Source organism: Leptonychotes weddellii, chromosome 4 (genome assembly GCF_054177405.1).
Source record: "Leptonychotes weddellii isolate Sample4059 chromosome 4, ASM5417740v2, whole genome shotgun sequence".
NCBI lineage: Eukaryota > Metazoa > Chordata > Mammalia > Carnivora > Phocidae > Leptonychotes > Leptonychotes weddellii.
Genome location: NC_138372.1, coordinates 83,613,701 through 83,631,989, shown reverse-complemented (window position 1 = coordinate 83,631,989; position 18,289 = coordinate 83,613,701). Strand labels below are relative to the sequence as shown.

Genomic DNA, 18,289 nt, shown 5'->3' with positions numbered 1-18,289 from the left:
GAAATTTCGAAGAAATGTTTCCTTTTCCATAAAAACAAGCTCTCCCCATAATTAGATTAGTTGCTCAAGGCTGACTACAGCATTTCCATGATAGAATCAGATTAGGACCGTAACTAAATTTTAAGTCCATTCATTGGCCAGGGACGCCTGGGTGGCTCAGTTGGTTAAGCATCTGCCTTCGGCTCAGGTCATGATCCCAGGGTCCTGGAACCGAGTCCTGCATCGGGCTCCTGCTCAGGGGGGAGCCTGCTTCTCCCTCTGCCCCTCCTCCCTGCTCATGCACTCTCTCAAAAATAAAATCTTTAAAATAAAATAAAGTCCATTAGTTGGCCACTATAACCAGTGAGAACCGGCCAACTAATCAGTTGTATAATCCAGGTTGCACCCTGGAATCAGTTGAAAAATGTATAAACTGCCTGTCTGGGCCTCATCTTTGCCCAAACTAAAAACTATGTTCATAAAGGACAACTCTTTTGAGGAAGATAATTGAGCACCATTAAGCTTTTATCCCCATTTCACCTTTTAAGCAAAAAACCAATAACCAAAAACCACCCAAAAGCTATTGCCTTTGGTACTCTCAGGAGTTCATTCCCAACTACTACTGTTCACCTAATCAGAGCTTTAAAAAAAAAAGTAAACAGCACAAAAGCCCTACGGCAGTTTAGCTCTTTTGAAATTGCATGCAAGTTTTAGAGTACTTTTATTTTTCCAGACATGATTTGTAGCTTTCATTAGATTCCTAAAAAGAAGCCCATAACTCAAAGGTTAAAAACCACTGCCTCAGAGGAACTAAGGCACTAAACCCAACAAACAGATTATAAATTGGGCATTAAAATGAAGATTTTATGGGTGCCTGGGTGGCTCAGTCGTTAATTATCTGCCTTCGGCCCAGGTCATGATCCCAGGGTCCTGCGATCGAGCCCCGCATCGGGCTCCCTGCTCAGCGGGAAGCCTGCTTCTCCCTCTCCCACTCCCCCTGCTTGTGTTCCCTCTCTCGCTGTGTCTGTCTCTGTCAAATAAATAAATAAAATCTTTAAAAAAAAATGAAGATTTTATATTAAAATTTCAAGACTGATAATATACTAGCCCATGTATAGTATTTAACTGCAAATGGAACATTAGAAAACGGATGAAAGATATTAATACACGAAAAGGTGGCCATTTCAGTAAGCCGAGAACAAACATTGGATGGAGGCTGCTATTTGTAACATTCTATCAAAAGCTTTTCAAGTTTGCTCATGTTGTAAGAAATAATTGAGAGGTCTTTTGCAGCCACTTGTTTTCCCAGTCTTTCAGGAAGCCACTCTCCAAATTAAACCATGCATATATTTGGCAACAATTAGTACTATTAACATGTTCTACTACTTATCAAAATGTTCAAGAGCAAACAACATTAAAAATCATAAATCAAATACAGCCTATGACAGTACTTTCATCTAAATTCTTTCCACACTTTACCTAAAATACAGTTAAATTAACATTTTGGGTTGAACTATATTCAGGAGTAGCACCATAATTTAGGTATGCTAAAAATATTTTCAATGTAAGATTAATCTTTCATTACTTGAAAATACTTTTCTATGTCTAGTGTCAATTCACTTGATGCTCAAATAAAAGGCAAGATGACTGATCTACTTATTAAAAAAAAAAAGCATAGCATTTTTTCAGAGAGGAATTCCTTCATTTAATGAGATTTTTCTGGAGTTAGGTAGGTACAAATGTTAAGCCCACATATGAAGGACTCTTCCAAATATACTTGTCTGCCCCATTTAACACTTTTGCAAGGTGGCTTCCGAGTGCCCATCACGCTGGCCAATATAAACAGTGAGATGAAACATGTTAATATGGTATACACTGGAACACTCACTTTTAGTCTTGGCACTGACTGAACACATCACCTTGCACCTCAATTTCTTGTTCTAAAAAAAATTGGATGAGTTATCTTATAAAACTTCAAGTCCAAATTTTAAATGATTCTAATATGTAATCCAAGTGCAAAGAATCTCAATAAGCACCTTTGATGTGAAAACCAAGTGATCACCCAATCGAAAGAACAACCTAATGACACACAGAACACCCACTGACAAAGGGAACTGCCAATATTAAGAACTCTAGTAAGGATTATTGACTATCACCTATGTCCAATTCTAGTCTACACATTTAAAATTCACTTGTTATCTGGCCACTGAGATACCCATCCCTCTACACAAAGTGACTCTAACACTGTACCAATTTCCACAATAAAAATACTTTAAAAAATGCTGACAAATGGGGGAAAAGCCAACACCCAGAATAAAGGATTTAATCCAGTATTTATTCCACACTCATGATCGTTCTCTGTAATCAGAATACAAGTCATAAGAACAATCTATCAAATAATTTGTTGATAATCTTAAATAATGCAGCGCATTACTTTTAATACTTCTCTGTTCTAGATTAAGTTTAAAAACACAAACAGCAATCTTCATTATCAATAAAAAAAGTTTTGAATTTTAAAAAAAGGACACTATATCAAGCTGTCTCATAATTTAAGTTTTTTCCATTTATAAAAATGCTTTGGAAGCTTGAGGCTTGAATCTATTTCTCTACTCATCTGCCCCACCCTCTCCCAATTTCACGTTAGTATAGGGTTGCTGCAAGAATGCTAGGCTTTAGACATTAATTTTTTCCTTTAATATAGTACTTTAAAATCTGAGAAATTCAAGAAAAAAAGATTACAGGTCATGTATTTTTTCAAATAAAAAAGGAAAACTAAGTGAATAAATTTTAGGCATACTAACAGCGTCCCTTTGAGGTAGAATGCTAAAAGGACTTTTGATCAAATCACAGCCTAATTGAAACCTCTGCATCAGAAACTAACTTGTCATGAATCTCTCTAAAGTTAACTGTGGAGAATATTAAGTGTAACACATTCACAAGAGCCTTCCAAGATAATATACAGTGGACATTCAGAATGTTAATCCTACAACCGCTGCCTTCATGTACACTGAAAGCACAAAATTCTCCTATAATAGACATCCAAGATCCGTTCTCAAAGTCTTTAGCATTCTATTATGAAAAGCACATCCATGCTAACTTCAGTACACAAACCATAATCCCACACCTACAAAACAAAAATAAAATTAGTGGCAGTTTATTGCCTTATACAAATTTAACCAACATGGCAACCATGCCAAAGGAATTAAAACATTTTCAGGACGTATGTACAGACTGTACATCTCAAAAACAATTAAACAATAAAAATGCAAGAACAATCTGTGCATCATGTATCAAACTCAACAATTGGGTGAAAACATCAATGCAATAACTGGGATTACAAAGGCACTTCCCTACACAAAAGAGGAAATGAAAACGCAGCCTACAGGGAGCTTGAAGTGTGTGTAACTACTGCACAATCTCAACTTGGGAGGAAGAAAAAGAAAGCAGATTTAATCAAACATTTATAGGATTCAATGTGATCCACTTTTACAAAAAAAATTTCACACAGTCTCATCTTTGTTTTTATGTTGTTTTTCTTGGCTCTCTGGTTCTATACTTTGGCTCCTTCGACGATCATGTTTGTCAGACTGGTCCTTACTATCACTGTGATCTCGTTTGTGGGAACGTTCTTTGCTTCTGCTACGCTTTCTAGACTTTTCTTTGCTGGGGCTATGTTCCCGTTTTCTTGATTTTTCAACACTGTCAGTTCTTCCTTGACTGCCACTTCTACTTCGTTTATTTGATTTTTCTTTACTTTCATTTTTATGTTTACTTGATTTCTCTTTGCTCCTGCTTCTGCTTCGTTTCCCTGCATTTCTACTTCTACTCCTACTTCTGTGTTTCCTTTCTCTGCTTCTACTCCTACTGTGTTTTTTCTCCTTCTTGGAATCTTTTTTGTCATCTCTATGCCGCCTATCATCTTTATCTTCTTTGTGTTTCTTCTCTTCTACCTCACCCCTACTTCTCCGTTCCTTGGACCGTTCTCTTGATCGCTCTCGCTCCTTTTCTCGGTCATTACCTCTTTCCTTATCATAGTCACGATCTCGTCTTCTACCTCTCTCATTTTCTTTCTCTCTTTCCCGATCCCTGTCCCTTCGATCCCCTTTCCTATCCCGACTTCGACTACGACTTCTATGCCTTTCCCTACTCCTGCTACTCCGCCTGCGTTCCAATCCCCGATCAATACTTCGGGATCTCCGCCTTTCTTTCTCCCTTTCTTTGGCTTCACGCTCTAGTCGCTGGCGTTCTTTCTCTCTTTCTAATTCTCGATCAAAACTAGAAGACCCATGGCCCTCCCGATGATGGCTTCTACTTCTTGATCTTCTTGGGGACCTCCGTGGACTCAGTGACCTCCTTGGAGACCTAATATTTAAGAAAGGAAGAAGAAAATGTCAACGAACAAAACATATCCTAAAAATTTAACTTTCACGTTATTTATTTAGATCCCCCACTTACACAGACATGTTAGGAACAATTAAAGGCCCTAAAAGGCATAAAATGACCTTCTGGGGTTGAAAGTGACAAACTCATAAAATGAACAGCATACACAGAATTTCCTGAGAATTTGCCACTGATTTCCAAGGACCTTTGTAAAAAGCCTATTTTTAAAGTAATTCCAAGAGGTACGTTACCTTGAACGCCTGCGTTCAACGTGTCTGTCTATTTCCTCAGCACCTTCCTTCCCATCTTTCTTGATTTTTCTAGGCCGGGTTTTAATCTGTTGATCAATATTCTTCTGAACTGGAACCGGAATTCTTGGAAACAGGGTAGAAAACCACTCCAGTTTTGTGAGAAAAGACCGTAGCATTTCTCCAATGGTCATTACACAGCCTCCACCAGCCTTCACATCTAGGTCCTACAAAAACACAAAAGATATCCTAGCCGTCAAAAAAAAAAAATTCAACATATACATGAATACTATAAAAATATTACCATCTTTGGAATCTCAAATACAAAAAAACTCTAACAAAAATTGTAATTTGTGTACCCTACTAATCTGGTAATGAATGATACAGAGAAATATTTGGGCTTAGTGTGTGCATGCAGGTGAGAACAAATCCTGCAGCCTCATGGGCATAAAAGAGCACTGATCTCACTCAGTTAAACAGGAATATGAAACAGCCCCTTACATTACTAAACTCTGTGGAACAATAAACTTAAATTAACATTCCACATACCTACTAAGTATGTATTTCTTTCTGTGGACACGTTTGCACACATCATTCCTAGCACTGTAGCCTAACTACGTATAAACTACTTCAGACAATCCTGTCTAAAGATTATCTTTTAACAGCTCTAATATAAAATGAAGCCCTAATAAAACTGGAAGCAATAGCAAACCAACTGCCATGAAGCAGTGAGGTTTCTAATTTAGAGTTATGTAGAAAATAAATAAATAAACAAATAATTGGAAACGCATAATCCATGATGACCATTGTCTCTGAAAAGGGTCATTACCGCATGAAGGCCTTCTTGCTATGCCCTCTCACAGCTCAGGACATGTTAGTCAGCTATTGTCAGTCCCAAACCTATAGTGCAAGCACACAAGGAAAGTGAGATTTGTTATCTAAACAGGAAAACAAGAGCTAAAGGTAAAACTGCTTGCACTCACACACATTTAAGTGTTCAGATATACAGTATTTCCAAATATAATCGCTGCAGATATCTAAGGAAGAAAACAATAAGTTAGCTTAAGTAGAGATCCTCAGGTTTGTAAATACAATAAAAAACAGATTAAATAGAAGCATTCAGAAACAAACCTAATACAATACCAATTATGAAGAGGGACATGCTTTTTAAATATAGAAGGGAGCAGTGCTTTGGCCTGAAAAATCTCATCTAAAAAGAAAAACAACTTTAAAGACTGTGCTTTATCACCTAATACATTTTTTTGCTTCTTCAGAAATATTAATTCAGTAAACAGCCCCTGCCAAAAAAACGCAGACAAAAATTTTCCATTTCTACAAGAGTGAGATGTTTTTAGATGTGCACATAATAAAAACACACCAGAAAGATCTCTATTAGAACTATCCTTTAATTCAACAAATTCTTTGGGATAAATGTTTTAAATGAGACTACTGAGGCATGGCACTCAGTTTACTTTATGAACCTTAAAATACAAAGTGGTGGGGGCATATGTATGGACAATACAGGTATGTATTAAGTACCTTTTGAGATCTTGGACTTTATTGTGTAAGCATATTAATACATATATGATTTAAATCTGACACAGCAATGTTTCTGAAAGTAACTTTTGTTTCCTGAACATATGTAACAAGCTCAACCTTGTTAAGCTTGAGTGGCAAACCAGATTTATAATTAAACAAAAAGGGGCACCCGGCTGCCTCAGTCTTAGAGTATGTGACTCTTGACCTTGGGACCATGGGTTCAAGCCCCCCACTGGGTGTAGAGGTCACTTTAAAAAAATTTTTTTTAATTAAGAAACAAGAACCTAAAGTGCTAATTTTAAGGTTTTCTTCGTATAACTTATTAGGAATCAGAAAGCTAGAATTTTGATCATTTTGAATAAATCCTCTAAACTCTCACCCTATTTAAAACCCACCCAGCTCTTCAATTTTGTACTTCTACGCAAGTGGGAGTATTAAAATGTGGAAAAAAGAGCGTGGAGAGCTGAGAAGTTCCAAAAGAATAAAGCGCTATAATTAGTACTGTATGCGCATGTCTTAACACCTCAATCTTGAGCATGGCCCACTTAAAAAGTCACTATCAACTTTACAAGTCAAGATCAATGCAATATACAAAACATAATTAGAAAGAAAAAAATTTCAATAGTTACCAAAACCATCTAAACAACTAAGAAATAAGAAACTTTAAGAAAGTTAACCTAAGATATATGAAATCCACTACGTCTTAGTAAAAGGACAGCAATTCCAAAAGTATGAGTGAATTTAACTACAGAAAATTCTGAAAAACATTAAACTTCCAATAAATAAAAGATATTAAAAACATGAGAGTAATCAGAAGAAAACTAATTATTACCCTTGTTGACATACCTCTTCATCATCAAGGAAGGATTCAAACCAGTCCCATAGATCTGTAGGGGGCTGTGTGTACCTAGAATTACAAAAGATCAATTAGCCTTATGTGATTTAAAATGATGGATTTAATGGAAATGTAGATAAATGCATGCTTACCTTATATACATAAATCCAAGGGCTCTAATATATGGAGAGTCTGTGTGTGTTATGAGACCCATCACTTGCTTGCGAGTTAGCTTCAAAGTAAATAATTTGTATAACAAGCAGAAAGCTGTAGAAACAATTCCTCCTGTTCCAACACCTCGAACCTTTAGGGGAAACAGGTAAGAAAAAGTAGTAAAATAACTAACAGATATTTAACACCAACTGATTAATCCTATTAGGTATTAATAACAAGATATAATCCAGAACTAAGAATGGAGCATTAATAAAACAGCAACTTTCTAACCCCATTCACCAGACACTTGAATTTAGATAAAAACAAAATAAAACAAACTTCTAAGCTTTGCCAACTGTCATTTGAGTAACTGTCACTTTTAGTTTCCTAATTTTAAACTTAGTTATCAGACACAGAAAAACTGAAAAATGCACGTACTTCTACTTACCCCTCCGCACATCCCCGTTTGGCCTGCTGTTTTCCTGCTTCCTTTCTCCCACGGTTCAACATGCGTGACCTGAAATAGAAAAGAGGAACACAACAAACATTCATACTTCGAATTTTTTAAAAAACTATGATTAAAGTAAACCCAAGTCCATAATAGAGCAGCTTCTTCCAAAAGTGTGGAAGCTGATTTTGACATGATGCATATATTGTGTTTACATACATTATGTAAACCATCTTTGAAAAAATGCTTAGCTTTTAAAAAGCACCAATAAAACTGCCAGAGTTTAACAAAACCTCAACAGTTTTATGAGCAGAAATCCCATTAAAATAGGCTTTGTAGAGAGCTGATACTGTGGAGCCAAGAGATTTCTAGGAGTCTCATATACTTGTAAAAAAAATTTGATATCAATTTTGTATCTTATTATGAGTCGTTAAAAAAATTCTCATTTTAAAATGTATTTAAGGCTCCAACTTGAAGCAAAAAGTATCAATGAAATTTTAGTATTTATTTCAAAAAAAATTTAATACCCTTAACTTTATGGTGATTTAAAATTCTACATCATAAAATAAAGAAAAATGACTTGAAGTATGTATGTTAAAACAGTAACAAGTTACTTCTAATGCAAAACTATGGAACTTTATCTGTACATTTTTTTTTTTTTTACCATGAACAGGCATTATGTTCATTCCTGATTAGAGATGAAATTACAAGGGCCACACCTACACAGAACATTCTTGTTAGTAATTCATTTTCAGCCTAATTATGTGAACCAATTCAATTTTTCCCCAGAAAATAAACTGTTAAAAGTGTGTGAGTGTGACTAGTCATTATATTATGTTTAATCGATACAGTATCATCTTTGTTGAAGTGAGTACCCTATAAAAACCACATACTTTACCTAAAAACAGCAAAGAAAGAATTTTAGCTCGATAACATATAACTCAAGCTCTTTTAGAAAGATCTGTATTTAATTTAAAACAAAATCAAAATAAAATCCTGTTCTTTCAGTATGCATTTCTAAAACTGTATTTTTGCCCACCCATGGCTGCATTTTTATAGTCTGTGGCTTCAGACAGAAAAGCATGCATTTAAATGTAAGCACTACACTATTATGCTCAGCACTGCTTTACGGTTTCATTTCCTTCCCCCAGTTTGCTGTATGAAAGATGTTTCAATTCCTTAAAGGCTAGCCAAAGGGGCGGATGCAACACGAAATCAAAACTAGAAGCCTACATATTTCAACGATTATTTAATCTGGACATCTTGATAACAAAGCCTGGATCTTTAGTTTTATAACTAAATTTAAATAATTTCTAGTACAGTCTTAAATTGTTTCAAAACACAATATTTGAATTTGAAAACGAGCTTCTCCTCTATCACATTAACATCTGCCTGTATTATTAAACAGAACCTGCTACAAAAAAAGCAGGAACCCAATTTTCAATTGAAGTTTACTACACAAAGCTAAGAATATTCACCATACTGTATTCATGCTAAAAAAGGCCTTACCTTTTAACAACTAAAAAACCTAGTTCATAGTATTACACTTACAATATTCTTGTTAAAAGGATAACAAAATTTCAGTGTACTTTACATACCCAAAGTTGAACTGTATTCTCAAAATATGATTTTCTATCAAACAACAACTAGTATCTCAAAATCCTTCAATAACCTAATCGCTTAAGGGCGTGGGGTGGGGGGAGGACTGTGGACAAAATAGAACCTAAAAGCAAATAAAGAGAATTACCTCTTGCTAACACCTCTACAGGTATGTTCAGATCACAGAAAGTACTTTATGTGGTCTGTCAAATGTTTTGAGAGTCAAATACACAAAACAGATGGTATTTTGTTAGATGCTCTAACTAAAATATTTAAAGATCATTAAGACTGTTATTAATATTCCTTAAAACATTAATTAACCTTAAGAGGCCTGGAAGATATTTTTAAAACTACATAATTTGCAGGGAAGTGGAGAAAACCTATCTAGTTGGTGTAGAAAAGCCCAAAACCAATGGCCAAAAAATACCTAATTAGCCGTTCATTTAACCAGGGAAATGCATTTATGGCGATTGAGCATGATTAATAGTGCATACCTCTACCTGCGACCCTGGGCTGCTCCGAGCCTCGCTGCAAGACTGAGTCAATCCTGCTAACGAAACAAGAACTGAGACAAGAGTGCAGTGAGGAGGCGCCAGGTGAGCTCCCCAGCACAGCCAAGCCAGCACCGACCCTGCCGCAGAAGCCCAGGGCCCAGATAATTCTAAACAAGCCCAATGCACAAGTAACTGAGACCACTTACTCCTGACTTCCTGCTGGGAAAATTTCCAGGCCTTCTGTACACCTCTTGCCCTGGCACCTCTCCACCCTCAACCCTCCCACCCCCACCCGACACACGCACTGACCATTTCCCTGTCTGGATCGGATTGAGAATACCAACAACATGAGGCCAACATTGAAGTCAATGCACGCCCTGGCCCAGGGTGAGCGGGAGAAGCACCAACAAGTTGGCGCTCAGTAGATCCACGTCAAAAGGAATAATTTTAAAGCTGCAAACTGGAGAGGATTCAGTTACTCTTTTCTCCCCTCCCCCACCCCTCCCGTCCAACTCCCCCCAGGGGTGGGCAGGAGGTTGGGGGAGGAGAGTTCAACACAGGCGGGCTCTCCCAGCCTTAAAAATCTGAAAAAGAAATGAGAGGGCGGCCCCAGTTTGACCCCTCCCAGGCAGACTACCGACCACCGCTCCCCCACCCAACCTTCCCGCGCCCACAAATGCTCAGACCTCAAGGGCCGCCTCCGCCCGTTTCCTCTAACCCCTCCTCCGAACTTAACCCGCCCGCCCCCTGGCCCCCCAGGCCTAGACTCTTCGTACCTTAAAGTAGATCTCGTCCACCACCTCGTGGTAGGTCTTGAGCTCGTAGAGCTGCACTTTGAAGTAAGGCGACGACAGGATATTGGTCAAGATCATGGGGTTGAGGTTCATAGTCTTCTCGTTGCCCCAGAGCGGCAGCACATTTCCCTGCTTGCCCGAGACCGCCGGCTTGGTGGCGCCGCCGCCGCCACCGCCGCACTGCTGCTGCTGCTGGGCCGCGGCCGCGGCCGCCTGGTGCTGCGGCTGCGAGTTGCCTGTCAGCGCGGGGCTGTTGTTAGCCATGTTGCGGCGGAAGGAAGGAGGGAGGGAGAAGGGAGGGGGAAGGGGCCAAGCTCGATCTCGCTCTTCGGGACAACGGTCCGGGACCCTACTCCATGGAACGCCGTCAGGAGAGGGGGGCCACCTCACTGTCCCCCAGCTGGATCAAGGAGGGCAACGGGGACGCCGACAAAAGGACCCTGGATCGAAAGCAAACGCCGAGACGCGGGCCGCGAAAACTCCCGGCAGAAGGCGAGCCGGCGGCCACGGAGCGCGATCTCTTCCGCCAACTGCCCCTGGGAACAAGATGGCGGGCCCGGCGGATGTGACGTCGCAAGCCCCAGAATTCCAAGCTGAGCCGGCAGCCAATCAGACACGCCTAGCAGGGCTGGAAATTCCTCTTCCTAGTTCCGCACGTTCTGTGCACGCTGCGGCCGCTGCGGTGGTTTCCAGTGTCCGACTCTTAGGAGGTTTCCCCTGGGAATTTGGGGGCAGCGGAAGGGGTTGAAGGCCCAATTCGTATGTTTTAGAATCTCGGTTGGGGGCCCAGTTTCTCCTCTTGAAAGCTGGGCAGGAGAGGGTTCGCATGGATATATGCTTGCGAATTCGTGACTCTGGCTTCTACGGAGTATCCTAGTCTCTTGGGTTCACAATTTTAAGAATCTCTGGAAGGGATGATGTTCGAGACTTCATTCCTCCATGTGATTCCGATGCAATAGTTACATCTTTCTATCTGCCGGCTGTAGTGTACGGCCGGAAGTTTTATTGTTTGAGCCCAAATTTATTCAGCTCTAAGATTGGAAAGCATCGTTCTGGGCTGTTAAAACATCGGAGCATTAAAAGAACTACTATACCTGTAGAAACTAGTAGAATTCTACAAGCTTTTGTTTGGTGCCTTTCTTTCCTCCCTACTCGAGTTCATCCATTCTGCAGATGCATTCTGAGTGGTAAACACTGGGCGAGGCACTGAACGGGGGAGGAGGGAGGCAAGCGGGAGGAGGTGTAAAAATGAGTCAGAATCGGTCTCGTCACTCAGAAGCTATTGTTAACCTAGAGGAGATTCGTGGTATTTGGGAATTAAAAGAAGGCTGCAAGAAGCACTTAAGTTTATACAGATAACTGTCAGGCTGGGCAGTTTTATCAGCAGAGAACAGCCTGAGGATATGTAGAAGCAGGAAAGATCAGGCTTGTTAGACGGTAAATGGTCCAGTTAGACGGTAAATGGTCCAGTACAGGAGCCACGAAATGTGCTGATGGGGGAGTAATGGCTGGGGTGGAATTGGGCCACTGTTTAGTGCCTGGAATGCCAAGATGAAGCATAGGAATTTAATGACATTTAAATCTAAGGATTACGTAATTACACCTATGACCCCCAAATCTACTTATAGATACTATTATTCCTAATATTTTCTGGCTCCAATCCATTCTTTAGAGTACTGCCAGATTCTTCATTCCAAAAGTGTAACACTCCTACTCAAAACCTTGGATGGCTCACTTAGTGACATCCTAATTGCCATTGCCAAAATTCAGTGACCTTTTTCACTCTTCATCCTATTTGATTTCTGTGGCACTTTTTTTTTTTAAGTTTTATTTAAGTAATCTCTACACCTGGGTCTCAAACTCACCACCCAAGAAGAGCAAGAGTTGCATGCTCTTTGGCCTAAGCCAGCCAGGTGCCCCTGTGGCACTTTTTGTCATTTACTCTTTCCTAGAAACTATTGGGGTTGGAAGTTTGAAAGTGGAGATCTTAATTTTTAGTGGCTTATACACAGGAGGAGGGGAAAATCCACACCTGGATGAAGATGAAACAGCAGGAGAGAAAAGAACAGAAGTAGGAGGTAAACAGGGATACTGTGGTAAGACAGAATGCAAGGAAGGATAAATGATAAATAAATGAATGGTTGGAGGGGTACTTGGGTGGCTCAGTTGGTTACGCCTTTGCCTTCTGTTCAGGTCAATGATCTCAGAGTCCTGGGATGGAGCCAGGTGTAGGGCTCCCTGCTCCCTCCCTCTGCCTCTGCCTCTGCCCCTCCCCCTGCTCAGGCTCTCCCTCTCTCCCAAATAGTTAAAATCTTTTTTTAAATAATAAGTAAATAAATGAATGGTTGGAATGACATTTAGAGTTAGATAGACAGTACATGAGTGATCATTCTTTCTAGTTTATTTTACATTAAAAACTGAAGCTTTGAGATAAGTGGTTTTCACTTCCTAGTAGATCTTGTTTTTCTATACATTAGAAGTACCAATGTACTTCCCAAGGAAAACTGATGATTCCAACCTCTAATGAATTACCAAGTTAAAAATACAATGAAAAAGAATTTTGAACCCTATTCTTCCTTTATTTTATGTGTATTTTTCTGTCTGCATAATAAGTTTATTGAGTTTACCTAGTGACACTCCAATTGCCAAATTCTATGATCTTTTAAAAATTCCTTACCACATGTGATCTGTGTAGTCTTAGATACTCATTTACCCCTAGACTCTGAGTGAAATGTGCTCAGTAGAGAGGTTGAGGTTTAATATCCAAGTCTCAAGAGCACCAAACTAAGGGAGTCCGGTATAAAGTGCTTAGCATAGTCAATGAATCCCTACAATGGCCTGAAGATATTATTATTATCCCCCATTAAAAATAAACATTATTGGTATTTAACTTAGGAACACTACACTGTATATAGATAAAGCTGGGAAATTTGGTTTGATCTGATTGACACTTGCACACCCATTGTCTTAGTCCATTCATGCTGTTATAACAAAATAACCACAACTGGGATAGCTTATAAATATCAGTAATTTATTTCTCACAGTTCTGAATGCTAAAGAGTCCAAGATCAAGGGACATGCTCTTCTTGAGTCATAGTTGGCACCTTCTAGATGCACTTACATGGATGAAAGGGTGGGGAACTTCCTGGGGTCTTTTTCTTTTTTTTTTTTTTTTTTAAAGATTTTATTTATTTATTTGAGAGAGAGAGAATGAGAGACAGAGAGCAGGAGAGGGAGGAGGGTCAGAGGGTGGGAGAAGCAGACTCTGCCGAGCAGGGAGCCCGATGCGGGACTCGATCCCGGGACTCCAGGATCATGACCTGAGCCGAAGGCAGTCGCTTAACCAACTGAGCCACCCAGGCACCCCCTGGGGTCTTTTTCATAAGAGCACTAATCCCATGTAAGAGGGCTCCACCCTCATGATTTAAACATCTGAAGGCCTCACCTCCTAACAGGGTCACTTTGGAGGTTAGAATTTCAACATACAAATTTTGCAGGGATACATTCAGACCACAGCACTCATTAAATCATCACCACAATCAAGATAACAGTCTTGCATCACCTCCAAAAGTTCTCCTGTGCCTTTTGCAATCCGCGTCTCCCTCCAACTCCATGCCCAGGCAGCCAATTTCTGTCAGTTTTCATTTTCTTGAATTTTAAATAAATGGAATCGTACACTTAGTTCCCTTTTTGCCTGGCTTCTTCAGCTCAGCATAAGCTTGAGATTTATTCTTACTGCTTTTATCAACAGGTTATGGGTTTTGTTTTGTCTTGTTTTTATTACTGAGTAGTATTCCATTGTGGGATTTCCTATAATTTGTTCAATCATCTGTTGATGGGCATTTGGGTATCTAATTTTGGGCTATTATAAATATAGCTGCTATCAACTCAGTCAGTTAAGCATCTGACTCTTGATTTTTGGCTTAGGTCAGGGATCTCTCATGGTGGGATTGAGCCCTGCCTCAGGCTCTGCACTCAGCACTCAGAGGAGTCAGCTTGTCCCTCCCTCTCCACCTCCCCCTGCATTTACTCTTTCTCTCTCTAAATAAATAAAACCTTTTAAAAAAATAAATATGTATCACTCGTGAATAAATGAGTAAAGAATTAAAATAACTGCCATGTGTAACTAAAATAAATGTTCTGGTGTTTTAAACATTTTACTATTTAGAACAACTGCAAATCTAGAGTAACATAAGAAGCCATTGACTGAAGTACCCAAGAACTGAAAATCTGATACAATGTATGCCCATTCAGGGGTGTTGTTGATATGAACAATCAAGGATGTTTATTGGTTATGATTTCAAAGCACTACTCAGAAGAGGTATGAGTTGAGATTTAAAAATTATTAGGGGTGCCTGGCTGGCTCAGTCCACAGAGCATATAACTCTTGAACTCGGGTTGTGAGTTTGGCCCCCTGTTGGGTATAGAGATTACCTAAAAAATTATTAGGAGTTAACTAGGCAAATACAAGGGAAAGGATATTCTAGTTAAGGCTAGCCTGTGCAAAGACTCTGAGGCGTGAAAGAACAAATGTATTTGGGGAACTATTTTTACTATTGCACTAAATTTTTTTTTCAAGGGTGATATGAAAAATTGGTACAGCCATACAAATGTATATGGCTGAATATTAATTCTGAATACACTGTAATTATCTGCTGGTTTGTCATCTTCAGCCACCAGAGGGAGGGTCTGTGCCTTTCAGTGAATCATTCCCAGCACTAGGCATAAGGATGGACACATAGTAGGTACTAAGTAAATATAAAAAGAAAACTCCCTGCTCGCTTTTGACACAATGTGTGGGTTCCCCCGCTAAACTCATAATGTGTGGGTTCCCCCGCTTCTGCCCCAACACATACACCAACCAATTTTCAAACTAGACACCAGCTGCGTGTTCTATAACTTAGTTTGATTCTGATAGTAACTACTCAGAGTTAGCACAGACTGCATAGTTAAGGGCTCAGTTCCCCAAGATTGCCCCAACTTCAGACACCAATTACAAATAGTGGGTCCCTTATTCCTACCATCTTCCAGAGTTCTCTACAGTGAGGGTTGTTACAGAATGTTTTTTTTCTTCTCTGTTCTTTATATAAATGCAAACTTTCTTCTCTTGATAGATTTTTTTTTTAAGGTAAAAACTTTTTTTTTTTTTTAAGATTTTATTTATTTGACAGAGAAATACACAGCCAGAGAGGGAACACAAGCAGGGGGAGTGGGAGAGGGAGAAGCAGGCCTCCCGCTGAGCAGGAGCCCGATGCGGGGCTCGATCCCAGGACCCCGGGATCATGACCTCAGCCGAAGGCAGATGTTTAATGACTGAGCCACCCAGGTGCCCCCTGGGTTTAAATTCTGTCTCCATTGTTTTGATTTAAACAAGTTATTTCACTTTTCTCTGCTTTCATTATCTCATCTGTTAGAATGGGGGATGTTATTATTACCTACTTCATCAGATTTTATGTGAATCAAATTTAGGATGTGTTAATGCTTAGAACAGGACTTAGCATATACTGTGACCTTAAGTGTTTTCCATTACTGTTTTCTAAATAGCACTTAACATTTTTATTAAATTCTAAATTCACCTTTAAAATGTTATTGCAGTCTTATTTTCTAAATCTCACTGTTAACTTTTTACTTCCCATTAGGAATCTAATTCTGATACAGTGTTTTGCCAGAGATAGTTCTGTGTGGCTGCCAACTGTAGAGCACAGCCAGGATTACAGATGGGATTGCTCTCCTCAGCAGATGGGTCATAAACTTGATACCAGATTTATTTTAAGCTGTTAACAAGAAATAAGGAATATTTCAGAGGTTATATCTCAAAAACTTTGAAAATCACATGAGAGAATAACTGTGAATAACAGCCCCTTCTCTGTATGGCTTTGGCATACCTGTTGCCCCTTCTAAGTGTAATTGTCTTACTCCTAGTGCTGTTGACAGGGCAACCCTGTGTGGCCATGATTTATACCAAGTGACCTTGGCTGTCTGGCCAGAGGGAGTACTGATCCACATGCTAACCAGTGACCTGTGATCTGGCTCCCTCTGAATGAGATGAGCCGGGGCATCCAGATCCTTGCTGGAGTTTGAATGGGGAACATAGAATCAAGCAGTTAGCCGTAGGCCCCAAAGCAAAAAGAATGTGTTTTTTGTTTTGTTTTGTTTTTAGGTAGGCTCCATGGCCATCATGGGGCTTAAACTCACAACCCTGAGATTAAGAGTCCCGGCCTCTACCAACTGAGCCAGCCAGGCACCCCAATTAAAGAATGGAGTGAGATAGGGAAGGAGTCATGTGGATTCAGCCAGGTTCATACCCAGATTCTGAGGAAGCAAGAAAAAAAAATGAGCAAGTATATGTTGGAAACAACGGGCCCAAAATGGAGTCACTTGTGCTAAGCCTCACCAAGATTTAATAGCTAATGCAGTTTCAGCCTCTTCTAGGAGCAGAATTTTATTTATTTATTTATTTATTTATTTATTTATTTATTTATTATGTTTCAAATTTTTATTTAAATTTAACATATAGTATAATACTATTTTCAGGAGTATAATTTAGTGATTCATCACTTACATATAACACCCAGTGCTCATCACAAGCACCCTCCTTAATCCCCATCACCCATTTAGCCCATCCCTCCACCCAAATCCCCTCCAGCCACCCTCACGTTGCTTTCTATAGTTAAAGAGTCTTTCTAGGGGCACCTGGGTGGCTCAGATGGTTGGGCGTGTCTGCCTTCCACTCAGGTCCTGATCTGGGATCGAGCCCCGAGTTGGGCTCCCTGCTCAGTGCAGAGCCTGCTTATCCCTCTCCCTCTGCCAGTCCCTCTGCTTGTGCTCTCTGGCTCTCTCTCTCTGTCAAATAAATAAAATAAAATCTTAAAAAAAAAAGAGTCTGTCTAGGAGTGGAATTTTAAACCAATCAGTCTGGAATTTCCTGATCAGCACTTGTAAGCTCATCAGCCTGGTAAGACCCCTGCCCTGTAAGCTTGCTTGAAAGAATCAATCTTTTAACTTTCTTGTCCCACGCTCTATCTGCCTATGAAAGCCTTCTATTTTGTACAACTCCTAGGACCTCCTTTCATTTTGCTAGATGGGATACTGCCCCATTTATGGATCCTTGGAAAAAAGCTAACCAGACCTTTAAATTTACTCAGTTGGGGGTACCTGGGTGGCTTAGTCAGTCAAGTGTCCAACTCTTGGTTTTGGCTCAGGTCATGATCTCAGAAATGTGAGATTGAGCCCCACGCAGGGTGTGGACCCTGCTTAAGATTTTCCAGGGCGCCTGGGTGGCTCAGTCGCTAAGCGTCTGCCTTCGGCTCAGGTCATGATCCCAGGGTCCTGGGATCGAGTCCCGCATCGGGCTCCCTGCTCAGCGGGAAGCCTGCTTCTCCCACTCCCCCTGCTTGTGTTCCTGCTCTCGCTCTCTCTCTGTCAAATAAGTAAATAAAATCTTTAAAAAAAAAAAAAAAAGATTTTCCAAAATGGAACATTTTGATATATTTTGATACATTTTGATACATTATCCTCTAAAAATTCCTTAAGTATACAATTCATATGGTTTTATGAGGTCGGCCTGGATGCATGGACATTCAGATTGTTTTAAAGGATTCACTTTCCAAATTCCCACTTTAAAAAAATTTTTTTTAGATTTTATTTATTTATTTGAGAGAAAGCAAGGAGCACAAGTGGAGGGGGAGGGGCAAGGGGAGAGGGAGAAGCAGACTCTCTGCTGAGCAGGGAGCCATATGTGGGACTTGATCCTAGGACCCTGGAATCATGACCTGAGCTGAAGTAGACCCTTCACCGACTGAGCCACCCAGGTGTCCTCC

At 39.8% G+C, this 18,289-nt stretch overlaps 1 protein-coding gene across 1 annotated transcript; it reads right to left on the bottom strand.

The window, feature by feature from the left end:
• Positions 1 to 1,312: 1,312 nt before the first annotated feature.
• Positions 1,313 to 11,033, bottom strand: PRPF38B (pre-mRNA processing factor 38B). Its single transcript, XM_006742039.3, has 6 exons — positions 10,452 to 11,033; positions 7,583 to 7,651; positions 7,134 to 7,285; positions 6,993 to 7,053; positions 4,611 to 4,834; positions 1,313 to 4,341 (listed from the first exon to the last, which is right to left on the bottom strand). The coding sequence occupies exons 1-6, from the start codon at positions 10,731 to 10,733 to the stop codon at positions 3,480 to 3,482; spliced, it is 1,650 nt and encodes a 549-aa protein (XP_006742102.1). The 5' UTR covers positions 10,734 to 11,033; the 3' UTR covers positions 1,313 to 3,479.
• Positions 11,034 to 18,289: the final 7,256 nt, after the last annotated feature.

What these genes read in the sequence shown, in the direction of transcription:
- PRPF38B (XM_006742039.3), bottom strand. Translation starts at nt 10,733, where the DNA reads ATGGCTAACAACAGCCCCGCGCTGACAGGCAACTCGCAGCCGCAGCAC. An exon ending in CCTTCCTTGATGATGAAGAG is followed by an intron (nt 4,835 to 6,992) that starts GTATGTCAACAA and finishes GTGTTTTTGTAG; the next exon opens with GACCTAGATGTGAAGGCTGG. An exon ending in GTTGAACGCAGGCGTTCAAG is followed by an intron (nt 4,342 to 4,610) that starts GTAACGTACCTC and finishes CTTAAATATTAG; the next exon opens with GTCTCCAAGGAGGTCACTGA.